Below are 25,604 nucleotides of genomic sequence, written 5' to 3' on the forward strand. Positions count from 1 at the left end.
CAGCATTAAAATACACCGGTGAATTCACACAGGAGAGAGAGCATATTGCTGTATTCATTGTAAGAAGAGGCTCACTCACTTAGAACAATTTAAAAACCTTCTGCGTATTCACAAAGGAGAAAGACCATATTTGTGTAATCAGTGTGGCAAACGCTTCAGTCAATAAGAAGGTTTAAGAACACACAAGCGAATTCACACAGGGGAGAGACCATACAGCTGCAGTCAGTCGAGACAACTGAAATACCACCAGCAGATTCACAGAGAAGAAAGAGTATACTGCTACTGTCAGTGTGGGAAGGGTTTTTTGTTGTCAAATGACTTGAAAAAGCACCAGCGCACACACTCTGGAGGGACGTACTGTTGCAGTCAGTGTGGGAGAAAATTCATTTGAATGGAAAATTTAAAAGTGCACCCACAAACTCACAAAGGACAGGGCTCATACTGCTGCAATCAGTGTGGAGAGACATTTGGTCTGTCAGTACATTTAAAAGCACATAACCAAGGAAAGAGAAAATGAAACTAAAGCAAGCTGAAGAATCACCAGTACTTTCAGTGGTGATAGTGGAGACTCTACAGATGCCGAGATTGAGGTAGCACTGTCACCAAGTCATGTGATATTGGAGACAGATTATTTTTGCTAGAACAGATACAGGCCTATTTTAATATTTTTTTAAATTGATTAATTTTTATTTATATTCTGAATTTATTTATTAATATATACATTTCTAAACCTGTGTTCTTAGAAAGCATGTTGCATCTGTGCAGTATTATCAACATTTCTCATCAGATTGGAGCCTGTCTTTAACCTAGGAGGTGACAATGAATTCTGTCTACCTGTCAGTTAAACTGCAGGTCTCTCCATTCTGCAGCATGCCATGGTGCTCAGCTCAAATGTGCTAATAAACCATTGAACACTTGCTCAAACCTGTGGATATTTCTTATGTCCATGTGATTATGTACCTTCACAAAACAAATAATTGCCCTTTTTTCGTAGGTATATTTTTATTACTAGGCAATTTGTCCTGAATGTATCATAGCACTTAAGGACTAAACTACAATTGATGTTTTAAATTGTGCACATTCATTTACAGTATATTTGCAGTAAATTTACTATCTAAATAAATGCTTGCATTGAGAATAAATAATGTTTTATGTGAAATAGATTTTACGACTACTGTGCTTCATTCATTGAAATTCCATTAATTACACAAAGCACACACGAATAGAGTAACTCGCAGGCGTTTTCAATCCTCCTGGCTAGGTGGCGCTAGCAAGTGTGATGAAGATTTTATCTGGGTACATACACACCTCTGTAGGCTTTCACTCTTTGGTTGTTGTGTCGCTGCTTTACTGCTCCGGCGCAGGAATCTAGCGATGCTGTGCAACTGGTCGCGATTTATTGACGTTTTTCCTGCTGGGCTCACGCTGATTAAATTGGGGAGATCTGTTGCACAGTCTGCAGACTTCTGTAAGTCTGCGTGTTATGAGCCTTGATTTTATTTTAAATATTTGAAAGTTTTTCGAATTGAGAAAAAACGGACAATGCCGCCGAAACAGGGAAAGGCCGGCAAGGGAGGAAAAGGTAAACAGAGTTGATTTACTATTTTTATTTAATCCACACGGCATTATTAGCAAGAGACTACTAATTGGGGGCTGCTGCAGTCAAGGAGGTCCGTTACATTTAAATAAAATGTTGGTTACTCGCGTTATTTTTATTTTTTTCTGTCAGGTATTTTAAACATTTGAATTTAATGTGATTTAAACTGTTCTTAATCAATGCATACATCCCGTTTGTTGAATCTCTAGTTTACAGTGTCCACATGTGAAAATACGTTATATGTGTGTCTCCAGCAAAACGTATGTAACTTTATTTTTCCCCGAAATATTATTCTCGGGAACTACATAATACTGTGTACTGTATTTAGGTCACATGGTCTGAATGATCATTTCTGTGCTTATGATACTCAAATCTAAGTGCATACAAACGTGACACTGATGTGGCTGTCTCTGCGCTCTCCAATACCTGGATGACTCAAACGTAAAGTACGACAGGACTGAAGTAATGCTTCTTGCCGCCTTCCATTAACTATGTAAAGCCACTGCAGGAACCCCATCTGTGGATGGCACTGTACTTGAATTTCAGTCTAAATTGAAGAACGCGGGGGTGATATTTGTTCCCGACTTGACGTTTGATCCACATTTGCAAAATATTTAAAAAACATCGAACATATCCGAAATATCACCAGACTATGTCCTGTATTGTCCCTCACTGTAGCTGAAAAGCTTGTCAACACAATCGTCTTCTGTAGCATTGATTACTGTATCTAAATCCACACTGAACAAACCTCAGTATGTCCAGAATTCGTCAGTCGGAATCCTGACCACGTCATATGCAAGTGGTCACGTTAATCTGGTCCTGATGTCCTTGTACTAGTGGCTTCCTGCTGTATAAGGTTTTGTGTCAACTCATGCTCACCTATAAGGCTCTACATGACTTGGCCTCTCAGTACCTGTCTGAATGATCATCATCATCATCGCAACCTTTCTTCATCTGACTGTGGGTGTCATACGGGTGACAGGGCCTTCTCTTGCTATGCCTCTGAGGTCTGGAAATCTGTCCCCCAGGATATCAGAGAATCATCTTTCCTGAGCGCTTTCAAATCCAGACTCAAAACCTTCTTCGGAAAAGGCTTTTATTTAATTGATGTCTGCGTTGGCCCCTTTGTATCTTCTGCTGCATTCTAAACCTTTCTGTTTCTATGTGCTAATTTTGGTATCTCCTGTCTTTGTTACTGTTTTTGTTGTTTTAACTCTTTTCTGTACTTTTCCTATAAAAAGTCACCGTGAGAAGATGCCTTTAAAATGCTATATAAATAGTTATTATTTTTTTACCACTATATCTGTGCTGGTGTCTTTCTGCCATGTTTAGGAGCTGGCGCTTCTGGAGGTGGTGACTCTGAGAAAAAAGAAAAACCGCAAAAAGGGGGAAATGCAGTTAAGGTACAGTGGCACCGTTGAACTTTGTGTCAGACATTTGTAAAGTGTTTCATTTCCAGTGGGGAATTGAAATTGACTGTTATAACTCTGTTTACCTCCCTAGTGTCAAAATGGCAAAAAGCATTCAACGTTGTTAACAGTGGAATGCTTCACGAATAATCTTACGATTATGAAATCTTGTGCAACGTTGAATAAATATCTTACGAAACACTTCATGGGATCTTGTGATAGTGTTTTCAGATGTTTGTATTGGGAAGCCGATTGGCAGTATAATACCAAAAAGAATTCCCTTTCTGTACTTTTCTAACGTTTACTGTAGCTTGCATGTTGATCCCCTCTCTCTCTCACACACACACTTATAATTTATTTCAGGTCCGACATATTCTTTGTGAAAAACACAGCAAATCAATGGAGGCCATGGAAAAACTGAAGTCTGGGGTGCGGTTCAGTGAAGTCGCCTCACAATACAGTGAAGACAAAGCGAGACAAGGAGTAAGTGAGAAATGCATCTGGATGAGACGGGCTAAAACAACCGACAGATTAGAATACCTGTAGACGGCAACAGACTTTCAGATTTTCAAGTTTCGGGTTTGTTTGTACCTGAGTACAATGAAATGCTTCCTTTGTGTGTGTTTTCACACATAACAAATGGCATCTCAAATTATTGGAGACCAGAACATAAAACAATAGCATGTACGCCTAAAACATAGCGGAAAGTTGCAATGTAAAATACCAGTAGCAGCCGTATACATGAGAAAAGTAACAACTGTAATTTTCAGCAGGATTCGATTAGTTGTAATATGCAAAAAACAGGTAGTGACAGTGTTGTGAGTTCAGTCCAAAAATAAAGGGGTATAAATGGGTAGTAGGAGAATTAAGGGGCGGTTTTAAGAAGTCTTATGGCTGAGAAAGACGTTCTCTTTAAAACTTGAGGTTCGGGCTTTTATGCTCATAAATCTTTTGCCATTCTGAGGCAGTGTGTACTGAAGATGGGATGAATGGAGAGGAGTTCTATACCAGTGATGGCCTGGGCTGTCTCCAGCCCCTTCTGTAGCTCTTTTATGGTTGTGTTCTGAGCACTTATCACAACACACTGTAATGCATCTGGTGAAAATGCTTTCTCTGTTGTACATTTGTGAGTGATTGTGAAGACATACCAGATCTCCGGAGTTGTCTAAGGAAATAGAGGTGCTGGTGTGCTTCTGTGATTACTTCGTCTGTGTCACGGGACCAAGTCAGATTATTGATGATGTGAATGCCCAAAAACTTGATGCTGCGGACCATCTCCAAAGCAGTTGTGTTTATATAGTGTGGCCTCCTCTCTGCTTGCCTAACCTAAGAGGATAGAATGCCCTTAGATTATAATGGTGTAGAAAGAAGAACAACACGTAGATTATAATCCCTAACTGAAATAATAAAATCACACATACCTTTGCTAGTATATATGCTAAAGTACCAAATTAATAAATACTTTTGCAGTCCATGAACATTATATTTAATAATTTGTTTTATCCCAACCCCATCTGCACAAAAAAAGTAAGCATGACTAACCAAAGGCTTTATTCACTGCACCTTTTGTACTGTAACTGATCTTTCATTAGTCATTTTCTCTCACCGCCACTATAAGAGTCTAATGCTAACTCAGGGCATGGGAGATGTTATTTTTTTTAATTAATGTATTGAACATGGCTAATTTAAGATGAACCAGATTCGGTACGTTCAAGTCACTTCTCAGAAGTGTGCCAAATTCACCGTACACTCTAAAGAAAGAAAGGTGAAGTCAATTAAATGGAGTGATTCTCAAATCTGGGTACTTTATCTTATTTAGGGTGAAAAACATGTAGATGTAGGAGACCAAGACATTTCTTCACTGTGGATGATTAATGGGCGGAATGTTTGGAAGAACCGTAGTGTCAGCTTTTGTGCTGAAATTTGTGTACTGTGAATTTAAGAATCAATGTTGAAGCTTTTCTTATCCAGTCACAGCAGAGTTCTCACTCCAAAAATAATTTCCATTGTGAGCTCTGTTTATTTACAGTGTGGCACCATTCTCAATACCGGCTGTTCAGGTGTGCAATAACCAGCTCTTAGTTTCTTATCCCTTTAGTTGCCTCATTGAAAATGTCTTTGCTTACCTACTATACCTGTACACAACAGTCTGGTAAAAATCATCTTGTCAATTATTATTGGTGTAATTGCAAAAGGAAACAAAAACTGAAAAAAGAAAGCCGTTTTACAAACCACAGATTAAAAAAGTCATACTGATCCCTTTTTGTTGTGAGGATGAAGCAGAGCCTTCACAGAATTCACTTGGTCTTTCCTGTTGATGGGGTTGTATGAGCAGTAAATCTGCAGAGTGCATGATGGAATTGAGACTCCCATATACACTAGTAAAACCTGCATAGACTTTGTCCCATTTACATATAGATAAGTGATGTTGTAAATACCGGTTTTTATTCACACTTTTGGTCACTGGATGGTGTATTTTCTCAATTTTATTATCTTCTCAACTGTATACAGTACTACAGTATTTTAGTGTTAAATTTACATGAATAAAAATCTTGTATATTATGGTAAATTATGAACAGCAGTAGCCATTAACATTGTTTCAACATTTCTATACCTTAGAATCGCTTTCACATAATGTTATGGACACAGTTTATGTTGCTCCTGTATAATTTACATATTCTTGTTTTTTCTTTGTTACATTTTTGGTAGGTACAGTATAATCGTGGTTCTGTGTTTGCAGTGCAGATTACTGACAGTTTTCTAAGTGGAGCTTTTTGGTTAGGAATTCTGTCCAGTTGTACAAAAAATGCTGAGCTGGTCTTTCCTCTGGGTGCGACAGGGAGACTTGGGCTGGATGACCAGAGGCTCTATGGTCGGGCCTTTTCAAGATGCAGCTTTTGCCCTGCCGGTCAGCACCATGGACAAGCCTGTGTACACAGACCCGCCAGTGAAGACCAAGTTTGGGTATCACATCATCATGGTGGAGGGCAAGAAATAACGCTTCAGGAAGAATCAAGCTGGGCATCATCCCCCTTTTTTTTTTAAACGTTATTTATTTTTGGGAGAGGAGTTCAGAACTCATAGAGATACTGCTTGTTTGATGTAGAAATCTTAATACTATCATAAAACTCTCAAGAAGTGGTTACGTGCAAGCATCACGATGAGGAAAATGTTCATAGCTGTTAAAAAACACAATCTGCTCTGATTTCATATGCAATTGTAAAACACTTTGGATACATAAAGAAAATGAGTGTGGGTGGGTATTGATTTGGAAAATAAAATCCCAGTAAATTCACTGCTCATTTCTTGTACCAGATTGATTTTGAATGGGAAAAGGTGACTGTGCTCTTTGTGCATAAAATAAGCATAAAATGGGAGGACTTTTGTGAAGAATAAAAATAGTTTTGCACTTAGCTGCATTTCATATAACAGTTAAAAAAACAGCTTGTGTAGATTTTCCATGACTTTCTTCCTGCTGTTAAACAACTCCTGGAATGTTTGGGGAAATGTTTTATATCTATTTTGTATAGTGCCCTCCTAATGTCTTGAGAGGGCAGCAAGATCAAAACTTGTTTTTGCTTTAGAGTCAAACAGTTTTTTTTTTACCTTGGGATTAAAATGAAAGAAAAGTACAATGTATGTTTTATTATTGGGTAATTCCATGCATATATTTGATTTATTGGAACAAATACATATAATACCTCAGTTCTGGGGGACCATAAGTAGTGTATGGAGACACATTCACTTTAAGTAAAATTTAGAGTGAAGGTCAGTATTGGATTGCATATTCGTGTTAGTACTTCATTACGAGCAACATCACTGATAAAATGTTTAATTATCTTTTATAGTAACATAGAAAAATCAGACATTAGAGACTACATTTTGATATGATATGACTACATATTCATATTCTGTATTAGTTCTTATGAAATCTGCCTGATATTTGAGTATTTTATTAAAGTTATTACTTCTTGGGAACTTTAAAACCTGTTCTAACTTTTTTTGTCAACAACAATATTTTTTTGTTGTTTTAATGTATCTTTATTAGGATTTTTGCAACAGTAATCTTTTAAAATAAAACATAAACATCAACTTGATATTTATACTTGGTCTTAATCAGCGAGTATAAAGCTGTCAATGTAGCTTGAGCTATAAATATTCTGTAGGTACAAACCATTGCTCAGATATATAATGTGGTAGAATATATAAATCACTGCTTTTTGTGGTGTAATGATGATAGTTTCCAAGAGAAACATTACTTAATACTGTGCATTTTAGAGAGGCTATTAAATAGTTTTTGTTTTATTACATACTACTTATGCGACGTGCATACTATGGAGGTACGTATTAATAAAGATAACAGGGAAAGCAGATGTGTCTAACTTATAATTAATAATTGCTTACACTTATATAGTGCTTTTTCTGGACACTCCACTCAAAGCGCTTTACAGGTAATGGGGACTCCCCTCCACCATCACCAATGTGCAGCATCCACCTGGATGATGCCACGGCAGCCATAGTGCGCCAGAACGCTCACCACACATCGGCTATCAGTGGGGAGGAGAATAGGTAATGAAGCCAATTCATAGATGGTAATTATTAGGAGGCCATGATTGGTAAGGGCCAATTGGAAGTTTGGCCAGGACACCAGGGTTACACCCCTACTCTTTTCAAGAAACACCCTGGGATTTTTAATGACCACAGAGAGTCAGGACCTTGGTTTTACATCTCATCTGAAGGACGGTGCCTGTATACAGTATAGTGTCCCCGTCACTATACTGGGGCATTCGGACCCACATGGACTGCCGGGTGAGCGCCCCCTGCTGGCCCCACTAACACCTCTTCCAGCAGCAACCTTAGTTTTTCCCAGGAGGTCTCCCATCCAGGTGCTGACCAGGCTCACACCTGCTTGAGCTTCAGTGGGTTGCCAGTTGTGAGTTGCAGAGTGATAAGGCTGCTGGCTAAACTTAAGCTCCTTATGTGAATTACATAATGGAGGAAGAAATCGAGTTTACGCATCATACAAAAATGAACTTCGTCTGATTTTATGGGAGCTCTTGTCTGCTGCATTCTGGCAAACATACGGTTAACTGTGCGTTTGTACCAAGTTTCTCTGCCTTTCATGGATCTGGGTCACTTGCAGAAATAGAGACTTTCGTTAGTCTTTTTACGTCGTTTTATATTGTATAAGCGCGTGAAGAGAAACAGTTTAGTGAGAGATGAAAAATAAGGTGCAAAAATCCGAGAGCTCTTTTCGTGAAAGAAAGCTCCTCCAAAACGCATTTGTTCTGCACTTCACGTTACCGCTAGGAAGAGACATTCACTTCCTCCAGCAATGCTTTAAAAAAAAAGTTAGCGAGGCTCGTTGAAGGTGTGGCCATTATGTCAGCGGCTATTGGCTACAAAAGGATGGAGTCAGATGACGTCTTGTTTCCGGGTTTTCTCCGGAAGGTGAGAGGTTACTTTCGGTCAAACATTTCTTCGTTCAGAGAAAGAAGCAGCTCTTGGCCGGCGTGTTACAGGTAAGAATTAAAGCCGGCAGTCACTAACGCTCTCGTTAGTTTTACTACTGTCATGGCTAGTTACTGTGTATTTGCTGTATTAGCCTAATATACCTAACTGTCAACAATATTTAATATATCCGAAAAGCTAAGCGAAAGTTATATCACGCCTTTACGTTAAAAACATCCAGTAGTCCTAACATGCTTGCCTCATGAGGAAGCAAAACGTGTCCGTAACTGTAGTTCCTCTTGTGTGCTGGGACGTGTCTACAGCGAGAAGTAACGTGCTTTAACGGTTAGACAGGTAAGTCAGATCTTGACTGGCTTTGTGAAATAAATAAATCGAAAGTGATGGGAGCACTTAGTTAAACCCGATTTACCAAAACTAGTTGTATGCGTCTTTCTTAATGTGATGTTCGCTTCCGTGATGTATTTCCGTCATTAGCCGCTGCAAGAAGAAAAAGCGCCACGTTAAGAGTAACATACCGGAAGCATGATCAGGACCTCGGCTCTGGCAAGAGAAGCGTGACCGTTTCAAAATGATCAATGCTGTCCGCGCAGTAGCCTGAAATTAATACAGTTAGACAGGTGATTGTTGTCCACGCATTGTTTTCTAACGCTCATAGCTGAAGGTAGCTCTAGGGGATCAGAATACGGTACCCAACAGAAGTGATAGTGTTTGCCCTGTAATGTTTTATTCATCTAAACGGTCGTGATGAAAAGGAAATAGATTTTATCGAGAATTGTAAGAAATCAGTAGCTTGATTCGATTTTTTTACGGGTTTTTCTGGGAGAAAATGATAACCATTGTTGATCCTAAATGAAATCTTTGGTATGTTAATGAGCGAAGACGATCTGTAAAGACAGTGTTACCAGATAGTTTTACCCTTTATCTTGCGTGCATCAAGTGACACCGGGTACAGTCTGCGATGTAGGTGATAGCCATATTTGAATCCCTTTCTTTTTGTTCTTTAATATAGTCGGATTAGGAATATTAAATCAAGAAACGTCGCTTTCCTGTCGGTAAACACAGTTTTCCTGTAAAAAGAACCGTTAAAATGAGTTGATTGGATTTTTTTTATAACGCTTTCGATTAAAAATTAATCTCCTGCGTGAGTTAATACTTTGCCCTTAGATCTCGGAAAACACACGTCATGTGAAGGTCTATCATGGTACAGCTTGGCAATGCTCTTGTTTTAGATCTAGTTCGACTTCCTATAAAGGGGAAACTAATGACTAAAGACAGAAAAGCCTTTCAAAGACCATGCAAACTCTAAGATAAACTGTAAGATTTAAAAAAAAAAAAAACAAGTACTACGGCGGCATGATCAAGCGCCATTCATTTCGAGACATAAGAGACAGCTCTCCTTGTCACAAACCCACCCCCTACGTTTAAATTAAAAGCAGATCAATTTACGAATGACAGTTGCTGTCAGACAGAGCTATCCTATCAGTTGTTAGTTGTTAGCTGAATCCAGCAGCACAGTAACAGAACGAAGAAGACATCCGACGATGTCGTTTCTATAGTGACGATGGGGCGCATGTGGGGTTACCTTATTAAAAATAGAGCAGATGGCTCGGAAATATGTTTAACGAGCGGTAGTTAAAAACCTGTTTTTTTTCAAATTTTGACATTGTATTCGTTAATGCTTTTCCAAATGTCTTAGGAAACAAGCGGACCTTTGAAATACTATGGAATACTATACTCGATAAGAACCAAAAATCAGATATCCATCAGTTTGTGTACAATGTATAGTCCCTTACAACTGGCGTTTATTGGAGGCGCTTTACGACTGTTTCTTGCTTTTCTGAGTCGGGAGTCAACGAGTTCATTCCCCCTAGCCACCCACCCCCACAACAATCTGAGGTTACTTTCGGTTAAGGATAGCGTGTAAAAAAGGAGGGAGGGATCTGTGACGTCATGCACGCTGCTGGCTGGTTGGTTCTGGGTGTATGGTGTGTTCGGCGGTTACATTGCTGACGTCAGCGACAAGACCTCATCTTCCTTTTGGATTTTATTTATTAGGCCAACATCTTCTATTGCTTTAACAGTGGGTTATCAAATAGCTTTTCAAATATCTTGTGACTTTCTCATCACGTTGTTTTGTTGTTGTTGTTTTTTTTTTGTGTCGTGGCCTTGTTTCACGTCCATGGTTCCTAGATTCTTTCTTTAATTCTTTTGGGTAGGAGCTTTCTCAGTATACACACTAATCTATGCTAATGTAATCTCCTTTCTGCTGATTTGACAAATTTTCCCAATTAAACCCATTTGCTTTAAGACCAGGACAGTAACTATGAGGGTTCTGGTCTGTTCACGGCAACATAACTAATTTCCAGCTCACAACTATATTAAAATAATAACATTCATGATAGACCAATGCCAATGACATCATTATAGTAAAACAAATGTAATTCTTTTAATTGAATATATGTAGTAGAAAATAGGCATGTTTTTAATAAAAAATAATGCAGACAGGGAGTGGTTATACATGTACATAAACCTCCTTCATTATCTGTAGCACTTTATTTGTAGGAAATTTAGGGTGATCTAAATATGTTTTTTTTTGCATGGTAGTAAAACCTTTGCTGGTAACTTTTTGAACAATCAGCCTTTTAGTGTGTAGTGAGATTCAGGCATCATTGAACAGCACAGATGCAGACGTAGTGCAATCAGTTGTAAATTAGCTTGTAATGTTATTATTGACCATAAAAATCCACAATTAAATAATTTTTGTGGATGTTTCCTGATAAGAGATCTGCGGGGGCAAAAGAGGGTTGCTTTTTGGTCTAGAAAGACTAGCATTGATAATCTGCATAATGCTTCTGGAGCTGTCGCCTTATTTCCACCTGTTGTGACACAGCAGCTGCTCAGAGTGGTGTGAGCCACGAGCTACAGTATAATTGGCTACTTCAGATAGTACAGTGCTGCAGAGAAATAAGAGATGGTGTGCTATTGATTACTCAGATTACATATGAGACCTTATATTGAAATAGTGTGGGATATATTTTCAGACTTGGGGATCTGTTCTTGGAGGTGATGGAGTTGCAGTACATTGGCTGTTTTTTTGCTAGTTCTGGCTGAGGGAAATAAAAAGATCCCTGCTTAAACTCTAAAGGCACAGTTATACCCTTACTGTGCTTTGCCACATATATTTAGGAACCAATGCCTGAATTAAATCATATCTTTAACTTGTTCAGCACTCTCAAATGACAAAACATATGCTTGATGATGGGCTTGGTTTACCTGAGACATTTCTTTCTTTCTACCAAACAGAAACTGGATTTGTGAATTTGTGATTGCTGGATGGGTCCTAATTATTTAACTTGGGCAAAAGTGTGGGTTACCGTGGTTACTGTAGTCAGCCCCAAAATTCTATTGCATTTAGTTGGCACAATCATGCCGATGCATTTCTGAGACAGTTTGGAAGTCCACAAACCTTATGCGTCTTCTCGGAGCCCGCTACAGTAACACCAGACTCCAAACCCTCAATTGATTTCTGCTTTTCTATTCAAGGCATACATCCTACAAACACATATTCAAGCTTTATTTGGCAAGCGTGGTGCTGTTCCTATTTGACTTAATTGTACACGTTAAATGATGTGCATGATTAAATTAAGTGAGAATATTTCACAGTCCCTGGAGCAACACAAATTCAAACAAAATCGAAACCAAATATTTCTTCAGTTGTTCTTTGTTTCCTTAACATTGTTACTTGTGTCATATTTGTGTTTTCGAAGGAGTTGATGTGAACTGCAGCTTTCGGCTATAGCCTATATAAAAGTAATGCCATGCACAGACAAATGGCTATCCTTGAATGCGTTTGAAAATGTAATTTCACTTTTATCCTACAAAGGGCTGAATATTTAAAGTTGGGTTTAGAAGAGGTGGCTGGGAAAGGGGTTGTGAGAAATCCCACTATAATTTACTTTAAAAGCCTAACCCTTACATTTAAGCATTAAATACATACTCATTGGAAATGTAAGTCTAAACTAGGACTTTTGCAAAAAAAATTGGAGTAGGTGTGTAGTACAGACAACCTGATATTTTAAAGTTTTCAGTTGACATGTTTGGTGAAATAGTAGATTAGCATGGCAAGACTACTAAATGCCTCTGGATTCGTCTGTGAAAGGTAAATGGTTGTTTCAATTTGCATGCTGTCTTTGAACTGTGCTTGTGTTGGACATTGAGATTTGTTTGTGGTATTTAGCACAAAGGAATATTGGAAAAAATTTGAATTTCTGGCAAGTAATTGGTAGGTACTATCACAGAGTGTTTTTTTGTGGGGTATATACATAACTGAAAATGCAAAAAATACTGTATATAGCCTAAGTGTATTTACAAAACACAAACAAATAAGGCTTGTTTTCCCTTAAGATGCATTTAATTGTAACCCCAGATATAAATAAATTGATTACAGCGAAACTTTGGGAAATACAAATTTTGTAGGCCTACGTGTAGAATTACTTATTTTCTACATTAAGATTTGTCGATAGATTGTACTTTGTTGCTGACGTTGTGTTTATAGACCTTTACAGAGCTAGAGCCCACTTTCCTGTTTAAGAAGAATTATCAGTCCTTATTTACAATATTCTGATAATTCTTTATTTGAGTTTGTACCTTTGAGATCTGGAAAACATGAGCTTTTAGACACAAGTTAAGATGGTCTTCTGGTAAATATGGTTCATACGTCTGTTAGTTAAAATGCAGTAGTGTGGGACCTTTAAATTCGTTCCACGTAAATTGTTTCCCAGTTTGTCTCAATATTGTTCCGTTACCAGGATAGACATTACATACAGTAATATGACCACCATGTTTGCGTTGTGTTAGTGTAGTTGAGGCTTTATAAACATTAGGGAGCATTGCTGTACTGTGGGATGTGTAGCCTTTACCATTGACTCCTTTCAGTGTAAATTAATAAGATTTTACTACTCTTCAGATTCAAGATAAGAATATGCTGTTCTTCAACAGAAATCATAAGCCACCAACATCCTCCTCCTCCACCCAAAGAAAGAAAATTAGTGCTGACTTGTTTTTTTTATTTCCATAACCTCTTACTTCCTTTTGATAGTAAGGCTGTTTCCTGCAAATGACGACAGCTTAAAGGTATTTTTATCAGGGCAGTGGTCTTCAAATAGATGTTGGGGATTTAAATGGATAGAGAATGAATTCTGTTTTTGTGTAGTGCCTAGTAAGTGAAGGGTCAACTAGCAAATCATTCTTGCATCTTATTTGTTCTTGATGTGTCACTAATTCTGTGACTTATAGTGTTCTTGTTGAGTCATGGAATCTTGTGTATGCTCTTGTATTTTAATAAAAGTTGAAGTTAAGTTCATACTTGTGTGTGTATATACATTATATACATATTATTGTATATTATACATATTATTGTATAATTATTTTATCTGACTAATTTTGGCTACCTTTTCTCAAACAAATCTATCGTGCATACTGTGTCACCTTTGGTGTGATGTTCTTTAATGTCCATCTATACTGAAACAAGATGTCCAGTGACTACCATGAGCTTCACAGCTTCACCTTTTTTGATCATTTAGTGTAATTTAAAAATTTTCTACAACTAATTTTAGTACTTCACCTTGCATCATATACTGTTCACTTTCAGCTTTGAATGCTAAGTATCTGGATAATACTTTTATACCGTTGAGTAATCCTGAGACTGGAACCCACAGTCTTCCTGTTCCAAGTATACAGCCCCCAACCACTAATTCTTTCTGCTGCTCCACAAGTAATGATTCAGGACAAAAAAAATGACTGACATACATCTACCAACCCTTTTACTTGTACTATTTCTTAATAGAAAGATGTCCTGATTGTGCCATGGTTCTTTGTGAGCACAGTTACAATTGTGGATTGCTGTTGATATGATGCTGTTAAATTTTTTTTTGGGGTTAAGGCCTTGAGTGGCAGTGGAGTTCACTTCTGATCAAATGCTAAACGCTGTGATGCATCTGATAACCCGGCATTGCAAAACAACTGTAATAACCTTGTCTGAAGAGACAAGCAAATGTGTAAAATAAGGAGCAAAATGCTTATTGTTCAACATCTGTTCAGTCATGATGATGTAGTCCGATCCGGATGTTCTCTTTCATATTTCACCAGTAGTACACTATTCTTTTTGAGGAACTACCTATTTCTTGTTTACTAACTAGACTAACAACTAACAACCAAGGAAAACAATATCAATATACAAGTTTATATCCCTCTGTATATACTCGCATAGTGTGCCTTTTACAACATTTTTTTTTAAATTCCAATGTATTTATTTTCTTGTCAAGAAAGTATCTTAGCAACATTATGTCATAAAGAATCTTTTCAAATTGCAAGAAATATATGAGCCTGGAAATGGGAAAAGAAAATGTGGGCTAAAGAATATTTTCAACTGTTTTAGTGTCATTAAAAAAAAATACATTTGAATTTCCATTGGTTATTTTTACCAAAAAATAAACTTAAGAGCTTTTCAGTTCCAGCTAAAGGAGAGAAAACATTTCAAAGATGTCAATGAAATATAGGTTTATAGATTTAATTCATTATTTGAAGTTTTTAATGTCATATTTTTAAAATGATATAAGTGGTTAAGTGTGAGGCAGAGTTTGTGGGATTTGTAATAACTGGTTTGCATTAACAGAATTCCAGACATTTCTTACCATAAACATTAGTATTTAACTTGCCAGTAACCTTTTACCTACTTGGCCTAAGAGGTAAGACATTATGTACCCACCTTCCTCTTTTACATCAAGAATCTCTGTTAACGCCTTGAATATTACTGTATTACGTCACATAAATAGGAAAATCCCAAAGGATACTTCAACAGATTAGAATGTGTGTGTGGCACTGTGTGGCACTGTGTTTATGTAGCTTTTTCGTGCATCTGTTTCCTAAGATTTGTGTTGTTAAATATCTTAAGTATCTTAAGTTGTGCTTTAGTTATTTTTTTTAAAAAAAGCTTTTTGTTTTAAAACGCACATGGGGGAAAAAACCTACTAACATTAGTGTCTATATTTCACAAGTCCTCGAGTCTTCATTTATTATTTATTGTAATCTGTTTAAATTTTATTTCCAAGTTAAACAATTTATGCAGTATTTATCAAGCAGTTGTGCAAGCTGTCCACCTTTGGGCCAGCCTTTCTATTTCTGTGGTCTTGCCTTTATCCGAGTAAAGATAACTTTCAGTTTGATATCTTTCAAGGCTCTTGTGTTTGGACAGCATCTACGTTGTGGAGATAAGAAATGGATTGTTTTTCATTTCCAATCGGCCTTTATGTTTGTTTTAAAGAAATGCACAGATTTCTATATGGAGAGGCAATTTCATGACGTTTGGGGAAAAAGGCAAGAATGAAGAAAAGCCGAGAGAGTAGGCACAAAATCTAGAATAGTGAATTATGTATTGAGATTTTCACAGCGGTAATATTTTTAATTCAAAACAATAACCTGAATGATGTTTTGGGGTATGTTTAAACTATAATATTTGTATTTGTTATTAATATTATTTACTATAATTCCAATATTTTTATGTAGTTAGTCCAATGATAATGCAACTGTTCTTAGAAGAACAAAACAATAAAGTGTAACTGTAATTTACAAAACTAGAATTGTTTTTTTTATTAGATAAAAACGATTCTTTGTTTTCAATCTGTTCCTTTCAGAAACTTCCACTTCTGGAAAATCAGAAGATGACTAAAAAAAAGTGTGACATTGGATATCTTAACAATAATGTCCCTTTTCAGATTATAAATCCTGCAAAAGAAACTGTTCTGTCATTACAAGTACTATAGTATTGAATAGAAAAATGTAAGATTTTTAATTTGATGCCAGTTCATGTTACTGTGGTCAGGTCTTCATTTTTTGGAGTAGGTTAAGCTTGATCGCCAAGGTTACTGTGTATAAAGGTCAAAATTCTTGGTTTTATGTTGTAATTTAAAGGATGAGGTAAACATAACAGCCTTGCCAGGGATTGCCTGGAAACACAGAAACTAGACTATATATTGTAGTCATTGTTGCATCACTGGCTTTTAAACTATGCCAAAGGTAAATTTTAAGTCGAGGAAAATATTTCCTCACAGAGCATTTCTTCATGTGATGATGTAAAGAAAATGAAAGTTGGCTAATTCATATTCATACATATGTTGCAAAGACAGCACTTACTGAAGTAATTTCACAGCTTACTGAAGTATCAGAAAAATACATCGGTTTTTCTTTGTCTAAACTCTAGCCTATATTTAAAATAGAATTATGAGGAAATTAAATGTATGAGAGTGAAAAACAAGTTAACTCATCAGATCTTACTGGCATACAGGACATTGTGAACTAACAAGAGAGCACATTTTGTGTATATGGAATCTTTTGTTACCTTGGTTGGTGACAATGTCGTTAGCAATTTGCTTTAAACTCGTCCATGATTATAGGTTGATCCTTCACATCAAGTCTTTTTCTAAAAAATCCATATCTTTACACAGACAGGTTTTATTGGCCGTAAAGCAAATCTTGTGATTCGTGCTTCAGTGATAGCTCTGTTTTCAATTAGCATGCCTTGTGCGCTTCTAAAGTCCAACACTTTCCACGTAGACAAGCCCTCTCATTTTTTCATCCCCGACTTGGAGAACTTCATTTTAAATGTGTCTTTCTTGTTTCTTATCAGCTTATGTAATAAAAAAAAATACCACGATGCAATAAGTTGTTAAAAATGATAGTGTTGTAGATGACTTTGCAAGGGGGGTGTATGTGTGCTTTTGAGCTTTCCGAGAGGGGCTGACTCACAGCCGCACTCTTGTCTAACACTTCTCTGAGTCATGGAATGACGGCGGTGGGGGCTGTATCACTTCCTTCCAAGGCCGTGCATGTGATTGGGTAACGGGCTGTGACAGAGAAGAGGCAAAAGTCAAAAGGGTCGCCTTGAAGGAAAACGGACTTCAAAGATTGAGGAGCACTCACTCTGTCGATACCAGAGATATAATGTTTAGAATCTGCGTAGCGTGGCTGACTATTTAGTCTTCCTGAAGCAGAAACTTCTGCTGTGAAAGCTTGATCCTTGCGGGAGTCACGAGGTAAGGTTTCCTGTTGAAAGTTTTTGCGCTGCATGACAATACTTGTTGAAAAATAGTTGAAATGATAAGAATTCTTAAGTTGTTGAATTTAGCTGTTGGAGGAGAGGGGTTGGGACGGGAGGTTTAGTCCTTTAAAAAGTCTGAATAGTTCCTAACAAGGTAAGAAGGGAGTGTAGTGAGGCACAGAATTTATGCAATCTGTATAATGTAGCCCAAACCTTAGTACATAAGTACAATTTTTTTAAACAGTTGTATGTGATCTTCTGAATTCTATTTTAGTAAAGATTTTCTTGACTTATTGTGTACGGATTTAATGACTTAAATGTCATTTTATTAAGTCCACCACTGGTAAAAACCCGTTAAACCAAAGGAATATTGCTTTCCAGAAGTGATTTAGTATTTGTTCAGTTTTTCAGTAATGAAAAGGCACGTACTTGATATAATCTGGAAGGGGCATTTTGTACCAAAATGATGGAAATTCTGTGGGTTTTGCTGACTCTCGGTTCTAAACCTCAGATTGGAAGTTTTCTTTCAGACCTTTCTTTTAATAGCCACGCTAGGACTCGGAACGTTTGTAATTGTAAAACGTATAGGAAATAAAACAACTACAGGGTTTGTTAAACTTGACCTTTAATGCAAACCTATTAGGGTCATTTTAAGTTAATAGAGAAAAAAGTTAACTGTGTGGAAAACTACTTTTACTTAGTCTTAGCCTGTTTTGCCTTTTCTGCCTTATTGAGAAGGAGGATTGATGTACTGTATAATACTTTTAAAAGATAAATTGTCTTCTCAGATCCTTATTGGTAATGAAAATATTCATTTCAGTTTGTTTTGGACATAATTATGAAGTTTCAATCAGCTTATTGAAAGAGGTCAGGTTGGTAAGGTGTATGTTTACTTCAGTAACAGTTTTCAATGTAGTGTACAGTACTTTCCAGTTTTCTCACCCCAGAAGACCTGTATCCACCTACTGAGTCCACACACAGTATGTGAGGGTGAAACTTTTTCCATTGTAGTGCAATGTTTACGTTTGATTTCCATAGATACTAGACTTGGAGCAAAGCAAGCGGTTCGTTAAAGGGTGTTTAGAACAATACACAAACACGCATATATAATATAACCATCAATTACCAGAAAGCTGCTTATCCTGGTGAGGGTCATGGCAAAGCCCTAGTTAAATGTTAAGCATAAGTACAAAACAGTACAAAGGACAGCAGTGCTTATCAAAATTGGAAATACAATAATTGGAAAAGTATTAATCTGAGTGTACAAAGTGACTCAGGAATGCTAATAAATCTTTAATCCACACAATCCTGTGTGTTGAGAAACAGTGGTTTGCATGATATAAGGAGTTGAGCAATAACCACAATCTGCCTTCCACTGTCTGATGGTTTAAGGACTGAGTATTGAGTAAGCCAGAGAAGGCATGTCGTACGAGAATTCTGAAAAACATCTGAAAACAGAAAATGTCAGGAGGATTCCCATGCGTTCATTATAAAAATGTCTTATTAATGGCAACAGAAATGAGACCTACAGTAAATACAGACTGATGTCCTGCTATTTAAGCGAGAGTAGAAGATTTGGGTAATTTTGCCAGTGCTGGTGTTGGTCTCACTGCGTTGCACATCTTTCCATGTTACTTTTTGTTTGTATGAACTTCTATATTTCCCCAAATAAAATACAGAGACCACCCAATATTAAGTCAAGGGATGACAAATCGGTCATTTGATAACGGGGTTTTACTAACAGAACTGGCACATTTATCATGTGCAGGAAACACCACAACTTCTTCAGTAAATATTTATAAACAGCCTGTTTTTTGTGGATTTTTGAGGTTATGTGTAGGCAGAGAAGCAGCTATTGGGTAACAACCATTTTGTGCTATATATGTGTTTAAAAATGAATTTAGGAGCACTGGTACTTTAATTGTGTTCTTAAATATTGTTGTGCTGTAATATGAACTTTGTTTCAGACCTTATAAACTAAGGTTTTTATATATAAATACATAAAAGTTGTCATCTTACTGCTTTACGACTGAGGTGTTTATACTTAAGTATACACAGACTCCAGGAATCATACTGGTAATCAAGTCTCATATCGCATATACAAGGGAGAGATGCACTTTCAAGCCTTGTAGGATGGACAGTTTAGGGTGACCCAATGTTTGTGTATTTGGGAGGTTTGAGGGAACTCTTAGAAGATTGGGGGAATATGCAAATACCACAGATAGGGACCCCACTGGCTGGAATTAAACCCAAGATACTCAATGTGTGGTTTGTGAACATGGCACGCTCTCACAGACATTGAGATATTAATCCTTATTTTCCACTTGAGCTCTTCAACTGCTGCTGCGTCTGCTCTTTTCTGATGCGGTTTCTGAATATGAATTGCGTGCACTTTCCTTTAAGTCCAAATCAGATACTGTCTCTTGGTTATAAACTCATTCATTCGGTGTTGGATTATTGCATTTACAACCAGTAATCAAAAGTGTCACAGTCCATGATGTTCAGTCCTGTTTTGTACTGGAGTGCTGTAAAGAGCTGAAATTACATTACTGGGTTCTTTTCCTTGTTTCAGGCTTGTGTCAGTCCATAAAGGGATAACAACCTCAATTTGAAGAATTTGCTGGTGACATTTCTGTAAGTACTGAATTGGTTTAGTAAATCATTTTATGTTTTAAAGATTCTTTTGCTGAATAAAAAAAGTTAAACATTGGAATTGGAGACCAGGGACAAGGATTTAAAAAAAGTGAAATAGATCACTGGAAATTGACCCCCGTCCCCTACAGTATTTCAGTATTTTTAAAATACTATTTTGTGTGCCTTCAACTTCGTTCTTTTGCCTCACTGAACCCTTCTGTGAGTACATCAGATATGCAAGATTAGTGATCAAAGATAAAAATGTAGATAGGAAGTGACTTTGCTCTGCTTGTGTTTATCATGCTGTTCACAGAGTTGCCACGAATAATCGCTTGTAATTTTATACTTTTAAATTATCTTGATCACCATGTAGCACTGTCACACATCCCTGACAATTCTTTAGCTTACTTAATTGTAATGTAAACCATGTTTACAAAGGTTCTTTACTCCTCTTTTTTAGCAAAGAGCTCCTTCCCTCTAGAGAAACTTGTGATAAATGTACAGGTAACTTTAGTCTGAGTGGGAATCAGCCACATGAAATTTAGTTCAGTTTTCTCTTTTTGCAAATGTTAAAATTTGTAAGCATTTTGATCCTTCTAAGGGGACAAGCCTCTGTCGACCATAAAAACAGAAAAATCAGTGCAGTGCTAAATACATTGAAGTGCATGAGATGAAATATTACTGAATGCTGTAATGTTTTAAATGTAAATTGTTTGAGATGCCCATTAATGCAAGGGAATGGTGTATGAATCTAAATTGTAATCTTTTTTCAGTGCTGGGGGGGTAGTGTGGATTGACATTCTAAAGCTGATCTTTGCTGCATGTTGGCTGTGTCTTTTTGTTAAAAAGCTTTTTGCTGTGCTTGTGTGCCATTTTTTCAATGCACTCCAAAGTTTTTGGACTATAAAGTCAGAACTGTTATTTTTTTGCTTTATAGCCAAGCAATGTTTGTGATAATGAGATTATGAATGATAACTACAATATTTTGTTCTGAGATATTTGCATACATACACGATCACGTACTTCTTAGTATGTTTTTTTTCTAATATGATGAGCATGTGTATATGTGGTATAACTTCCACATGAGTTAGATGGGCTGAACAGCCTACTCTTATTAGTAATATTTCTTATGATTTTATTTATGGTCACTTGAAATAACTAGTTTAAGCATAATTTATTTTTGATCTAATACCACAATATAGTTATACACAGCATTACCCCAAAATGTACATTACATTATACATAGAATTAAAATTCATGTCATTAGCAAATACAACTGGTTGACTGTAATGCAAAAATAAGTTTTGACATTTCTGTACCAATACTTTGGAGGGGACTGTTTAATGCTACGTTTAAATAAAGACTGCATGCTATGATCACTTTGTCTGCACATTGTTTAAGATCTTTATCAACACCATATAATTACCAATTAATCCTCCAGTGCAACTGTAAGGAACGGTTTGAGGCATAAGTCAATATTTTGGAATACTCTGGCATTCCAATTTAAATGAATTCCAAGCTCATTTGTTGAAAGGTAATGACATATATCCAAATGTAACATTAATAAATATATTTGTGTGCATCCTTACAAGGACACCTACATTGAAAAAATGCTTGACTTCAGAATTTCATTAAGGAAATTGATGAACATATTTTAAAAGCAGTATTCCAGTAGTGTAGTAGTCCAGTACCTTTCAAAATATCGAACTTAAAATTTAAAAGCTTTCTCTTTTTCTCTAATCACAAAGTAAAAAGCTTATTTATGAAACAAAACCCAATACAGTATTCACTGTTGCGGGCTGAGCTTTTTTCAGGTCTTGTCTGAAACCATTTTGTCCCCTGTACTATTGGATGCATCTGGTACAATATTTAATTCTTTGTACCTTTTGAGATCTGGAGGCATTATACATTCTCTTTGTCCTTAATTTTAGGTGATTTATATCTGTGGAATTTGTTGAATTGTTTTTTACATATATAGGCGTTTTATGTTTTATTTCATGTGGGGTGTAGATCCAGTTCAAAATATTAATGTTTAAGACAGAGAACAAATCAGAGTGTATTCTGTCACTTATCACTGATCAGGCCTACTGCTTAAGCAGTTGTGTGTGGAAGTTATTGGAGGAAATCTGAACAATAAGCCATAGTACATGAAGTACAACACTTAAAAGCAGCTCTGTGGTTTTGGTTTTTACAGCAAACTACAAATTATGGCTGGTAGAAGTATAGCCAGTTGTTTTTTTTTGTTCAAATTATATGCGAGAAGCAAAGTAATCCTTCCAGTTGCTTTAATGTTGTGAATTGACCTCATTTTACCACAATTTTAAAGTGAAATCGCAGAGACATGCATGTTCCAACTTCAGCTTTAAAGTATGCTGCGTATCAAGTTGCAGTTATTATCGTGTAACTAACATTCCTTTTCTCTTTTTTTTTTTCTTTCCATCTGCTCTCCTGAACCCGTCCGACCTGTCTGCTGCTTTTAGACTTAGATCTCCTGATGTTTGGGTTGTACTGAATATATGACATAGACTTCAGTTGCTGCTACAGCTGCTACCTTTTCTTTTTTAATTATTTTTTCATCTGCCCTGGCACCACATCTTGCTGCTAACCGCCTCAAAGCCTTGTAGTCTAAACCCTCGCAAAGAGCCATACGTCATTTTTAGCTTTCTCTGTCCTTTTTTTTAAAAAGAAACGCTGGTGCTGTTTAACTTACAATCCCATCGCACAATGAATTTCAAAGCAGAAGTACATTCCATTTTGTTGCTCCCTGTCCATCTGTTTATGTGGCTGTACACACTCCTTACCTTTATCCCATGGTATTTCCTTACTGACGCCCGAAAGAAAAAGACTATGGCCAAGCGGATTAAAGCCAAATCCACCACTGGCAAGACAGAAGGTCCCTATCGTTCGGTGGATCATTTTCAATCTCTGGCCACAATGGACTTTGAGGGGAAGGACACTCTGGACAAGCTGTTTGATCATGCCGTCCAGAGGTTTGGCAAAGCAGACTGCCTGGGAACCAGGGAGGTACTGACCGAAGAAAATGAAACGCAGCCCAGCGGGAAAGTATTTAAAAAGGTAAGAGTGGTACGTTTTTCTTCATTTGCACTCTTATCCACGGTCCCCATGGTTACCCGTGAAAATGTGTTTTTTGTAAAGTTGTGAGGGAAACGATTCAGATTTTTTAAAATGTAGGAACGGAAGAATCTGATGGTAGCCTCTTCCCGCGTTGCTGCCTGAAATTCTGCTGCAACTTCAATGCTAGATGCAGTTGCCGCCTTCAAATTATTTGTTTAAATTATAACTGTTATGCCAGCAGTGCCAGAAGGCAGGCATTACTGTGGGTCTTAACTTTGTAAATATAAACAAATTTATACAGCCTTCATGAGACTACAGTTACGAACTAAAGTTAAAAACTCAACTGATACCACTTGAAAGGTAGGTACTATGGTAAACCTTCTTCACTGCTTTTGTTTGGGGTAATTTAATTATGTATTGAAGCTCTTGTCCCCAAAATATCAGATACAGTAAACACCTCAAAAGTGTTTTTGGAAGTCCCTTCCTGTAGAATTGCAGTAATGTCAACGACTGTGGTCATGAATTTCATTGAACCCGTGGGAAGATACTCTATAAGAAATGTTAGCGCGTAAATGATATTATAAACTTCCCTCAGATCTTAATTGTCCCAGTGGTTTGAGTTTGAGGTAGTGGTTTAAAGATTTCCTAAGACCTGTAACATTGAGTATGTCCAGGAAAAACCCATATGAGAAAAGAGAGCAAGATGTTTAACAAAGATTTTTTTTTTCTAGTTAATTCTTGGAGAATACAAATGGCTCACTTATGAAGACGTAGACCGTCAAGTCACTCTTTTTGGCAGTGGGATAGCAGCATTGGGACAGCAACCAAAGAATACCATCGCCATTTTCTGTGAGACCAGGGCCGAGTGGATGATTGCAGCCCAGGCCTGCTTTAGACGCAATTTCCCACGTAAGAACTGCATTTCTCTGCCACAGAAAATCAAGAGATCTATAAGTGCCACTATTGAGAAGAGGCATTTTATATTTTCCTCTTGACCCTGTGTATAATTGTGCAAGACCATTCTTGTTTTCTAATGAAGTTTTGTGAAGCTTAACAGGTAGCTCCTTTAGTATTTGTCCGTGGTTATACGTTGTACACAGTGCAAACAGAGCTATACACTTCAGTTTCTATCTCAATATATGATTTATCGAATTTCTTTCCTGTGGGTTTCTGTGCAATACATTTAGCTGGAACAACTGTTGATAACTAGAAACCCAGGCAAGTTTAAAGTTGAGGAGCTGATGTTAATGCTTTTTGCATACATGGTGTTATTTAGAACTGTCTTTGGCTGATTTTGTATATTTTTGTTAAAGAACAGGTTTTTGAAATTCTGTGTTAATCTTTTTTTTATAGTGGTTACCCTGTATGCTACTTTGGGAGAGGATGCTGTGGCCTATGGCCTGAATGAATCTGGTGTCACTCATCTTATTACTAGTGTTGAACTTCTTGAAACTAAGCTTAAGGTGAGTCCATCTAAATGTGTGTATTCGGTTTTAATCAGTATGTCCCTCATACATGTCTTCATTAGAAATAAACATGAAAAGAATCCTGGGGTATTTATCATTAATTTTTCAAATGTACCAAAAGTGGACCAGGAATCAGTTTTAAAACAGGTAGAGTTTAGAGCACATTCACAAACTAATGATGTGTAAATTGCAGAAAGTTGTTTAATTGCATTCATCCTCAGTTTCAGGTCTTGGATCCAGTGGTGGGGTCTTTTCATTCAGCTGCCTTTTGTGCCTTTGTCTTGATATTTCATTTGGTAGTACACACAAATGGCAGCATTGAGTTAGAAAACAAAAGTATAATGCAAAGAAAGTAATGTCACAATTAACAGAAATTAGTATTTGTTGTTGAAGGCCATGTGATAAGTCAAAATGTCAAAGGAAGAACAAGCTTGAATTAAACTTTCGATGAATTTGCAGTGCTTTATTAAACTGCTGCAATTTTTTGTAGGGGTTGCTCTTAATTATGTGACTTAAGAAAGGCATGGTTTTGATAGTGTTTCTGAGATGTGAAAACTGTAGAAATAGGTTTTAATTGGTTTCTCTGAAGCTCTGAATATGTATGAACTTTAAGAAAATAATTTTACCCCTTGCTGATCTCTCCAAACAGAAGGTTCTGCCAGAAATTAAGAACATAAAACACATTATTTGTGTGGATAAGAAGAATGCCAGCAAAACTGGATACCCAGAAGGGCTGCAGATTCATAGCATGGAGTCAGTTCAGGAGCTGGGAGCCAAGCCTGAGAACCGTGAGTTCAAGTATTGCATTTTAAGAAGGGTGGTTGGTCTCAGCATTGAACTGTTAACTTGGAGCTGAA

At 36.9% G+C, this 25,604-nt stretch overlaps 2 protein-coding genes across 5 annotated transcripts in view; both read left to right on the forward strand.

The window, feature by feature from the left end:
* The first annotated feature begins 1,420 nt into the window (after positions 1-1,420).
* Positions 1,421-6,992, forward strand: pin4 (protein (peptidylprolyl cis/trans isomerase) NIMA-interacting, 4 (parvulin)). The gene is made up of 4 exons (XM_088924992.1): positions 1,421-1,582; positions 2,930-3,000; positions 3,370-3,489; positions 5,846-6,992. Exons 1-4 carry the CDS (start codon positions 1,543-1,545, stop codon positions 6,002-6,004), a joined length of 390 nt encoding a protein of 129 aa, XP_088781118.1. The 5' UTR covers positions 1,421-1,542; the 3' UTR covers positions 6,005-6,992.
* A 1,489-nt stretch (positions 6,993-8,481) lies between these two features.
* The window catches only part of acsl4a (acyl-CoA synthetase long chain family member 4a), a 33,357-nt gene continuing 16,234 nt past the window's right edge, over positions 8,482-25,604 (forward strand). Inside the window, exons 1-6 of one of the 4 annotated variants that reach the window (XM_088924993.1) lie at positions 8,482-8,528; positions 20,145-20,206; positions 22,687-23,281; positions 24,013-24,190; positions 24,635-24,744; positions 25,397-25,535. In XM_088924993.1, the coding sequence (XP_088781119.1) occupies positions 22,931-23,281; positions 24,013-24,190; positions 24,635-24,744; positions 25,397-25,535 (778 nt within the window). In that variant the 5' untranslated portion in view covers positions 8,482-8,528; positions 20,145-20,206; positions 22,687-22,930. Of the gene's footprint in view, positions 8,529-17,478; positions 17,568-20,144; positions 20,207-22,686; positions 23,282-24,012; positions 24,191-24,634; positions 24,745-25,396; positions 25,536-25,604 lie in introns of those variants that run through there. The other 3 variants (XM_088924995.1, XM_088924994.1, XM_088924996.1) reach the window with 3 other exon arrangements.

This window comes from Atractosteus spatula, chromosome 9 (genome assembly GCF_055471065.1).
Source record: "Atractosteus spatula isolate fAtrSpa1 chromosome 9, fAtrSpa1.hap1, whole genome shotgun sequence".
NCBI lineage: Eukaryota > Metazoa > Chordata > Actinopteri > Semionotiformes > Lepisosteidae > Atractosteus > Atractosteus spatula.

What these genes read in the sequence shown, in the direction of transcription:
- pin4 (XM_088924992.1), top strand. Translation starts at nt 1,543, where the DNA reads ATGCCGCCGAAACAGGGAAAGGCCGGCAAGGGAGGAAAAG. An exon ending in GGCCGGCAAGGGAGGAAAAG is followed by an intron (nt 1,583 to 2,929) that starts GTAAACAGAGTT and finishes TGCCATGTTTAG; the next exon opens with GAGCTGGCGCTTCTGGAGGT. An exon ending in AAGACAAAGCGAGACAAGGA is followed by an intron (nt 3,490 to 5,845) that starts GTAAGTGAGAAA and finishes TGGGTGCGACAG; the next exon opens with GGAGACTTGGGCTGGATGAC.